Below are 10,020 nucleotides of genomic sequence, written 5' to 3'. Positions count from 1 at the left end.
ATGTGGGGGGAAAGTTTGACGCTCTTAGTGTGAACTGCAGTCAGTGAACGCATCACGACAGATGGACATGTGAGGGGCGAGAGCTGTGACAACACCGGACCCTCCAGAACCAGAACCACAGGACCAGAACTTTAGAACGGCTCTCACTTATAGGAACCTAGCGCCCTCTAGTGGCAATCAAAGCCCATTTCATGTTCTTCCAGTTTGAATGTGTTTTAAAATGTTAATATTCGGGGGGCTTTGTTAGTTGTTAATGTTACTTTCTGTGGTTTCTGTGACAGCAGCAGTGTTTTTGGTTTTAAATGATGATAAATGTGAAATTTATTCTGAATTTATCCAGAACTTTAACTCATCACACGTCTCATTAGAATAACGGTTGATCAATAAACTGTGATTATTAACTGTCTGAATGTGTCCAGCTTGTCCAAACCAAGCTAATCCTGGCCTTTTGGCACTTGAACTTGTTTCTCTGGGGAAAAGTGTTCCTGGGATCTGCGGATCTGAATCTGTGGTACCAGCGGTCCGGTCTCACCTGGTCAGCGGTGCCTCCCAGCGTCCTGACGCCTCTCTGCAGCTGCTCTCTGACCTTCATCATGCGGTGGTACAGCTGCAGGCTGAGGGTCAGCAGCAGGCTGCGGACTCGGGTCCAGAGGCCCGGCTCGTCACCGTCGTCTTCATCTTCGTACTCCTGAACCCTCATCTCCCACTCCCGACCTGGAGAACAAGAGGAACACCTGAATGTTCGGCACTTCTGCAGACAGCCTGGAGACAACTGGTTCTGGAGGATCCGATAAGAGGCTTCAGATCAGGAAGTTTCACATCTACAGTCAAATGATCTGACCTGTTCAGACCCGAGATTTTTATTGCATTTTATTCCCTGCAGCTTTAATTTCTTAGATGAAGTTTCTTGGATTCATATAGACAAAATGTTTGGATGAGAGATTTTTATAATAAATATTGATATTAAAAATAAAAATAATCTAATTTGATTTAAAGTCAGAGCTTCTGTGGAGCTGAGCTGTCAACAGATCTCCAGTCCCTCAGAGAAAGACCGAAGGTTCTGTTGAGCAGAACATCACAAAACCATGAAGAAATCTGCAGGACCTTAACTGTAAAGCTGAGTTCTCTGATCCGTCAGGTGGTTCTGTAACCAGAAGCTTCATCTGTCACTGGCTGGGAGAACTTCATGGAGCAGAACCTTCCTCCAGCTAGTCCAGAGTTGCTTTCGCTGAGCAGAGAAGAAGCCCGATGTTCTCCTCAGAGGAGGTTCAGCTGCTCTGGGCTCAGAAGCTTCTGGGATGGACCATCAGGCACCAGATGGACCAGTTCTCCAGATGTTTGGTGGAAAAGGAGCATCCAGTCCTCTGCTGGGGGAAACCAGTCTCTGGAGCCCGGCTCTGAGATGGTAGGAGGTGGTACCACGGTCTGGATCTTCTCCTCTCCTCTGAAGGCAGCATTGATGCAGAAAAGTCCAGCAGAGGTTCTAGAACAACATCTGCTACCTCCAGGACCACATCTTCTCCAGGGAGGTCCTTCATGCTTCATCTAAAGGAACAGTCCGTACAAACGGCCTGACTGAGGAAGAGGAGCTACAGCTGCAGGTCTGTCATCCCATAAAAAGGTTTAGGAACCAGAAATTGGTCAAAGGAAACCCTGTACTGATGGGTCGGTGCCGTCAGTGACAGAACCAGTTAAGGTGCTGGGAGAAGGAATGGAGCATCACAGAGCAGAAAGAGAATAACTCTGCCGGGTTCTATATAAACCAGACCGATAAATGAACAGTTTGGCTTCAGAGACATACAGTTCAAATAAAAGCGAGACTCATTTCAGAACTTTTACATTTGGTCGGATAAAGAACTTCTCACTGTTTCCCCTCCAGCAGCTTTCAGAACAAAGGTCCAGCCTCAGGAGAGGAGGAAGCAGTCGGAGCGACGCCAGATGGTCCTCCATCTTCCTCCTCATGGTGTCAGAGCTCTGTGAAGTGGGCCCGGCGGCGCTGATCCTTTCACCTTGGGTGTGATGGACGTCATCATGTGACTCTGACTGGTTCTGCTGCCCCGAACGAACAGACGGGTCAGTCAGAGGGAGCAGAGGAAACTGTGTCATTAAAATAAAGTTTCCTCAAACCTTTGTGCTTTTATGGCCTAATTTAAATGTTTAACTCAAGGCTCAGAGTAAGTCCAGCCTCTGCTGGGCCTTTTTCAGAAAAGTCTCCATATGTGAGGACCAGCTCAGGTCCAGATGAACTGGAGGTGATCTACGGCAGAGACAGCGCTGTTGAGGATGGTGAGGATTGTCCTCTGGTCATCTCCACAGTCTGAGCAGCTTTAACTCCAGGAGTTCCTGATGTACGTCTCTGGATGGTGGAGGATGAAGAGTAAACCCAGGCCAGCAAGACAACTGAAGGGGGCCGGGGATCTCCTGTAGATGTTTCTACACCAGTCGGTCCAAGCAGCTCATGACCACAAACGTCTTCTAACTCCCTGGTGGAGCTTTTTAAGCGACCGGGATGAAGGTGGAGCGTTCAGAGCAGCAGAGATCTTGGTGAAGATGTGAGTGAAGATGGGGGCAAGTTAGTCAGGCAGGCAGAGGGGATTACCATCAGGTCCTGGACCCCCCCTACCTGGACTTCCAGGTAGGGGGGGGGGGGGGGGGGTCTGTGCTGAGTAGGCATGCAAGGATTCCTGCTGACATCAGAGGGAACATCTAACACGCTTCCAGAATCATCCCCACATCCTGCAGAAGGACGGCCTCCTGGTCCATTGGTCCGAGTCTTGGAGGATTGACCAAATTTATCCTCCAGAAATAAAAAGTGACCGACAGTGTGGATGATTTATTGTTTGCCAGATTAATGATGTGTTTCCAAGTCCGTTGACGGACTCTGGATCTGAACCACATCAAAGAGCATTCATTAAAAATGATTAGGATGAAATGAGTCAGATTTCACAGAAGCTTTAAAATGCTGAAATGCTCCTTTCATCCAGAACTTCCTGCGGCGTTGCCGTCCCTTTAAGCAGTTTAAGCTTCTGGGCCTCAGCGCCGCTTTCCTCAGCAGAAAGGGAGGATTTTGACTTCAGCCGTTGAGTAAAACCTGGGTACTCACGCAGTGTAGGTGGGAGGGGTAGGTAGTAGGCGGTGGTGTCCTCCAGGAGACTCAGGATGTTGTCCAGCCCCGCCGTGGCCGCCTGGCCCACCTGTGTGTCCTGCAGCTGCCGCACGGCCGCCCGAACAGAGTCGGCCGCTCGCTCCAGCCGATCCAGAGCGCCGTCCAAGCCGTCCACCACCAGAACCTGGACGTCATCCAGAGTCAGGAAGAAGGCGTCCTTCAAGTGAGTCATCACCTGAGGACACAGACACACCTGGTCAGCAGCAGAAAGCAAACAACAGCGTGTTGGAGTAAACGCCGCTGTTACATACATATAACTTTTAAGACTAATCTTAAAACTTTCCTTTGTGACAAAGCTTCTAGTCAGAGTGGCTCATGTTACCCTGAGCTACCTCTATAGTTATGCTGCTATAGGCTTAGGCTGCTGGAGGACATCAGGGTCTATTTCTCTCACTCTGCTGAGTTCTCCTACTGCTCTCCAATCTGCATTGTTTGTTGTTATTTCAGCTTTTAACTTTTTGCTCTCTGTCATTTTATCTCCATAGAAGGCACACCTGGTCTGGTGTTCTGTTAGCTGTGACATCATCAGGGGAGGCAGATCATCCTCTATTACCATCTACCATAGAAAGTACTCCTGGGTCAATGTGAGCTTCTGAGCTTTCTGTGTCTCTGCTCTGTCTTCTCTAACATAGAAAGTACTCCTGGGTCAATGTGAGCTTCTGAGCTTTCTGTGTCTCTGCTCTGTCTTCTCTAAGCCCCAGTGGGTGGAGGCAGATGAGCGTTCACACTGAGCCTGGTTCTGGTTCTGCTGGAGGTTCTCCTCCCTGTTAAAGGGGAGGAGAACCCCTTTAACAGGGGTTCTCTTCATGCATGCTTCATGCATGAAGAGAACCCCTTTAACAGGGGTTCTCTTCATGCATGCTTCATGCATGCTCAGTATGAGGGATTGCTGCAAAGCCATCAACAATGCAGACAAGGAGGATTTCATTGAATTTGACTTACTAAAGAGCCTTGAGATGATGTGTGCTCTTAATTGGTGCTCTTTAAATAAAGTTGATTTGAATTGAATTACATGAGGGAACCTCAGCCTAGGATGAACATTTCAACTTTTACAGATGATTTATTTATTTTTGCTCCACTGAGGTTCAGTGAGATTAGTTTTTAGTCCCTGTTAAATCTGAAGATGGTTCTGAATGTGAGCTTTAAAGGGTCAAACCAGCAGTTACCCTCAGGGGGGATTTATGAAAGCTTGTGTCGGATCTACAGCCGGAGCGGAACAAACCTCGTCTGTCGACTGGTTCAGGATGGGGAAGTTCCTCTCCAGAGAGCTGAGGCCGGTGAGAGCTAAACTGTTGGCAAGTTCAACTGCAGGAAAGAAGATTATTAGAAACGAGGCCGGTGAGAGAAATGTTGATCAGGAGGTTTATGAAGCAGCAGCAGAATCTACGCTGTGTCTAATAAGCGTAGGAACAGCGTTTTCTGCATCTGGGTCAGCAGAAGCTGTGATCTCGCTCACTCTGTGGCTCCAGGCTGTGGAGAAGGGGCGTGGCCCGCCTCAGGGCTTCTGTAGAGACGCTGCGGACTCCGCCCTCCGCCACGTCTCCCATCAGCCCCAGCAGGGGGTAGCGGTCCTTGATCCCGGAGTACATGGAGGTCAGCGAGCCGAAGACGGAGCGGACCAGAGGCAGGTGGGAGGCTCTGAGCAGGACGTTGGTCTGGGGCTGGAGACAGAAGCACGCTCCTTAGTACATCCATCCATCATCCATCCATCCATCATCCATCCATCCATCCATCCATCCATCATCCATCCATCCATCCATCCATCCATCAGCCATCCATCAGCCATCCATCCATCCATAATCCATCCATCCACCCATTATCTATCCATCCATCAATCCATCTTCCATCTATCATCCATCCATCCATCATCCATCCATCCATACATCAGCCATCATCCATCATCCATCCATCCATCCATCCATCAGCCATCCATCATCCATCCATACATCCATCCATCCATCAATCCACCATCCATCCATCCATCATCCATCCATCCATCATTCATCCATCCACCCATCCATCCATCCATCCATCATCCATTCATCCATCCATCCATCTGTCATCTATCCACCCATCATCCATCCATTATCCATCCATCCATCATCCATCCATCCAGCCATCAATCCATCTCCATCCATCATCCATCCATCATCCATCCATCCATCCATCCATCCATCCACCCATCCATCCGTTACCTCCTTAGGATCTGCATAAGCTGCCATTTCTTCCTCGACCAATCTGAAGAGAAACAAAAGGGAACAGATCATCTTCATCATGAAGACTCCAGATGTTAGCCTTCAACTTCAGCTGTTGAGCTGCAATAAAACCGCTGACTGATTCTCTGCAGGAGCAGCTTTTCACTGCAGGGAGGCTGCAGCTCAGCACAGCAGCAGCAACTTCTCAGGGTATCTGCAGAACTCCCAGAACCAGGGTGACGATTTCACAGAGGAAAACGATATTGGGCTTCATGGCGACGAACAATCAGCTGATGGTAAACTATAATTATACAGGAGCCAGTGGACCTAAGTTATTTTACCCCTCATTATAATTATTGCCAAACATTATTCTGCACTCTCTCCAGGTACTCCCGCTTCCTCCCACAGTCCAAAAACATGACTGTTAGGTTTATTGGTCTCTCTAAATTCTCCTTAGGTGTGAGTGTGTGCGTGAATGGTTGTTTGTCCTGTTCCTGAAATAGACTAGCGACCTGTCCAGGTTGTAACCCGCCTCTCGCTTATTGACAGCTGGAGATAGGCACCAGCACCCCTCGCTACCCCCTGAGGGATAAGCGTGTAAGAAAATGGATGGATTATTCTGCCCTATATGACCATAATTTACATTGATGCTTGCACTTCATGTGTGTAAAACATCTAACAACAAATAACTCTCCATCCATCGTCATGCAGGGTCTCTGGGCGAGAGGCGGGATGCGCCCTGGACCGGTGCCAGCTGCAGGGCAACACAGGGCAGACAACCATGCACACATTCACTTCTGAGGGCAATTTTAGGGTAAGCTGTTAACCAAACAGTCATGTTTTTGGACTGTGGGAGGAAGCCAGAGTACCCAGAGAGAACCGACTCACACACAGGGAGAACAGGCAAGCTCTGCAGAAAGAGCTTCTTCAAGGTAACAGGTAACCATCTGCACCACTGTGCAGCCTCTCACAGAAATATTCAGTATATTTAAAAATATCATATCAAATTGAACTGATCAAAATTTCACGGTTTGGATAAAAACAAAAGTTTTAATCTGAACAAAAATAAAAAGCTCATACAGGGAATATTTCTCAAAAGTTAAAGCTTGAAAACCTAGGATATAGAAAACCAGAAATGTCATCTCGGCACGACAAACGGATTTGTTCCCTTTTTAGTGAACAAAGAAGCCCGGAAAGTTTAAAAAAAATTAGACACTAGAATTTCTTACAGCTTTCTGCCAAAACAAAGTAACGATATAAATAAATCGGGGGTCCAGGCCACACCCTAAAGGTAAACCGAAACTGACAATAGAACGCAGAACCAGCATAAAATCCAAACTCTCTCTTTAAATCTCTAATTAAATTGAGCAATTTCTAACAAAACAAAAAGAGATAACCTGTTCTGGCTAAATACACCACAGGTGTATTCAGCTTTTGAACAGGAGATTCTGGTCCTTCTCTACTTGACCTCTCCCCCAGTAAATACACGTCTCAAAGCTCAGTTTTTAACTTCCCACACATGTTAATCAAGTTTTAGAATAACTATCTCGTTTGGTCTGTTACCTGAATATTCAGAATAGATCCCTGTCGTCAAATTTCCCAGAGGTAAAACGTTGAATTTAAAGCATTCAGCCCAACTGCAGTATCTGAGAAGTTTGATTTCTGGTGTAAAATACATCACCTGAAACTTCCTGCAGCTCTTCTGGTGAATCTGCACCTTGTGTGGACTCAGTGTTTAAGCTGTAAAGTTTTAAATGGTAAAAAAATCGGAATAGAAGCAGATAAAAGCTGCTCTGACCTCAGCATTGACGATCCAGTGCAGAAGAACCAGCTGAGCCCGGTGGATATAACGATGATGACGATGATTAAACAAGATAAAAAAAAGTTCATCTGGATTTGGGGCGAAGACATCAGAGCCCTGATTGGCTGGGCCTTGGTGTGATGTCAGCTTCCTTTTTCTCTGACAAATCAATTAACCTTAAATGAAAGGCAGCATTCAGGAGGAAAATACTGGAAACTGGGGGATGATGCAAACCCACACACTCCCAGACGGAGTAAACCAAACTCTTTTACTGCTCAGTTCCCCTAAAAAAACCATCAAAACCACCCAAGTCTACATCAGATGACACACAGCTCACGAAGGATGTCTCTGGTCTTTCCATCCCTCAAAAATGTACCGAGATGGGCATGATTGCTCACTCTTTTCATTTAAATCAACAGCCAAACGTCTCTTGGCTCCTCTGGACCCGAGAGACGCCAAGTTTCTTTTCTGCATAGCAAATAATTCAGAATCTCTGTCACAAACCCACAAATCTGTCACAAAAGTTGCATTAGTGAGAATAAGACAGTGAAAAAATACTTCTCAGAATAAAGTCTTTCTGTTAGACATTCACAGTACAAGAAAATGTTGCTGGTGCCTGAAACAGAACAGATTACTGTGTCCGTTCTCCAAGACCGACAGTCAGGAGGAATTAAAAAGGGAATTACTGTCTTTGGGAATTTTCAACAAGTCAGAAAATCTCAGTATTTAACTGTGGTTCTTAGTGCTAGTTATGTAATATGTAACTGACTTGTTACTGTTATTATTTGAAAAAATGTGTAAAACATCATGTTAGTGCTGTTGTGAATTTAAAACGCTACAAGAATAGCTTCAATAATGTTTTCTTTGCATAATAATGCAAAGAAGGAGCAAAATGTCCACGTTTTATGAATCATTTAGTCACATTAAGTCAGAAAATGACAGTGATTAGCCACAGTATAGCACTTCAACAAGTTTATGCCAAAGTTAGCATGCATTTGGCAGAATGATGAAAACTTCATAAACTATTATAAAGGTGCCATTTGTAAAGTTACACAGTCAAACATTAACAACAATATTTCGGGTCAATTTTATATATATATATATATGATTTGCTGAGGTTGAATCCAATGTAAGCCAGACACGGAGCTGATGCTTGATGGATTTATTAAAGAGATGATGGGTTATCTGGGCAGGCAAAAACCGATCCACAGAGGTACAGGACAGACATCCAGGGAAAAACAAAAAGCTGAGGCAGACTCAAAAAACAGGACGATCAGGTCGGGCAACAGACAGGTAAAGTAACAGAATTACTTAGGTAGGGTAATCTTACCATGAACATACAGGCAGAGATCAGAGGTGACGTTCTGGCACTGGAGACTGATCAGGATGGAGTTTAAATGGAGGTGAGAACAGGTGAAAACACTGGAAGTTAATTGCAGGCAGGGTGGAAACTGAACAGGTGTGCTGAGTGGTAATTAGATCAGCTCCAGTGCCAGAAATGTTACATAGATAGATAGATAGATAGATAGATAGATAGATAGATAGATAGATAGATAGATAGATAGATAGATAGATAGATAGATAGATAGATAGATAGATAGATAGATAGATAGATAGATAGATAGATAGATATATTTCAGCTGATATATGAAGAAAGAAACAGCAAACAAAAAAGAAAATATTTGTGTAAAATATGAATTTAGCTAACGTAACATTTTGGTCGTTTGGTTGTAATTGCACTCCAACAATCTGGACCTGAAAGAGTGATACTTGGGTAAGTTCATCAACCAATGTGCATCAGAAACGATTTGCTGGACACGCTTGTGTGCTGCGGAGCCCTTTTGACTCTTTATCCCCGTCTTCCTCTAATGTTGACCGGCACCAAAAAAAACCCACTCATGTCATGCCCGTCACATGATGCAGAACTCCAGTCCACAGATACTTTAAAAAAGATATTTACGTGGGGCGCGCTCGTGGCGCAGCAGGTAGCGGGACCCATGTACAGAGGCCTTAGTCCTCGACATGGTTGACCCGGGTTCAAATCCAACCCACAGTCCTTTGCTGCATGTCTCTCCCCGTCTTCCACCCCCCTTCCTGTCAGCCTACCTTCATAAAAAGCGTGAAAAAGCCCCCCCCCCCCCCCCCATATTTACAGAGATCAAGTAGTTTATCAGTGTTTCTCTGACGTTAGACATTTTTCTATTTACTTGAAATAAAATAACTTGAAATAAACTAATAAAGAACTTACCATGAAATGATCAAATGTTTCTTTTTTCTTGCAGCAGTACCAGAGGGGCTTGCTAATGTTTCTGTTCCCCCTCTAATTTCTGGCCTGAAACAAAATAGTTTACTCTAAGTAGATAATTACAAGTGCAACAAAACATAGTACATTAATATACTACCAGTATTTTGCACCATGTAAAATATCACTAACCTCTTTAGTCCTTGTTGACAATGTAGACACGATTCTCTTGGTGTCGTTCTCCATGGTGGTCTAAGTGCAGAATTCTGCACAGATCCCTGGACGGCCCATCCGAGGATCACCTTTTAATGGCACATAAAAAAAGTTTAAACAGGTGAAAATGAAAGACTGGCGATAAAAATTAACAATGGTGTAACAGAGATGTAATACACCAAGCAAGGAGCCAATCAGTCTGGAGGATTTGATTGAATTCCACTTTAGAAAAAGCATTGAGATGATATGTGTTGTGAATTGGCGCTTCATAAACAAAATTCAATTGAATCATCCATCAGACACAAAGCTGCCATGAAGGAAACACAAAAATCATCTTAAATGCTTAATCTAATGCAATTATGAATAAATATAGATGCGTTAACAAGTGGAAGAGTTTGCTTCT

General features: G+C 45.0%; 1 protein-coding gene across 9 annotated transcripts; it reads right to left on the bottom strand.

Annotated features, from left to right (window-relative positions):
* Positions 1-18: 18 nt before the first annotated feature.
* plin6 (perilipin 6) lies at positions 19-9,436 on the bottom strand. 9 transcript variants are annotated; one of them, XM_036135565.1, is made up of 6 exons: positions 9,411-9,436; positions 5,362-5,404; positions 4,623-4,827; positions 4,389-4,471; positions 3,104-3,341; positions 19-714 (listed from the first exon to the last, which is right to left on the bottom strand). In XM_036135565.1, the coding sequence occupies exons 2-6, from the start codon at positions 5,386-5,388 to the stop codon at positions 398-400; spliced, it is 870 nt and encodes a 289-aa protein (XP_035991458.1). In that variant the 5' UTR covers positions 5,389-5,404; positions 9,411-9,436; the 3' UTR covers positions 19-397. The 9 variants fall into 9 exon arrangements, with proteins under 9 accessions (XP_035991458.1, XP_035991455.1, XP_035991461.1 ...); XM_036135562.1 differs by lacking the exon at positions 9,411-9,436 and adding an exon at positions 8,493-8,610; XM_036135568.1 differs by lacking the exon at positions 9,411-9,436 and adding an exon at positions 8,493-8,610 and having other exon boundaries at positions 5,365-5,404.
* Positions 9,437-10,020: the final 584 nt, after the last annotated feature.

The sequence above is a fragment of the Fundulus heteroclitus genome, chromosome 3 (genome assembly GCF_011125445.2).
Source record: "Fundulus heteroclitus isolate FHET01 chromosome 3, MU-UCD_Fhet_4.1, whole genome shotgun sequence".
Taxonomy (NCBI): Eukaryota; Metazoa; Chordata; class Actinopteri; order Cyprinodontiformes; family Fundulidae; genus Fundulus; species Fundulus heteroclitus.
This window is presented reverse-complemented; position numbering and strand designations above follow the sequence as displayed.

Bases quoted from the DNA above. Each gene is read 5' to 3' on its own strand.
- plin6 (XM_036135560.1), bottom strand. The intron at 4,472-4,622 runs GTGAGCGAGATC...TCTTTCCTGCAG, and splicing joins CCACAGCCTGGAGCCACAGA to TTGAACTTGCCAACAGTTTA. The intron at 3,342-4,388 runs GTTTGTTCCGCT...CTGTGTCCTCAG, and splicing joins TGAACCAGTCGACAGACGAG to GTGATGACTCACTTGAAGGA.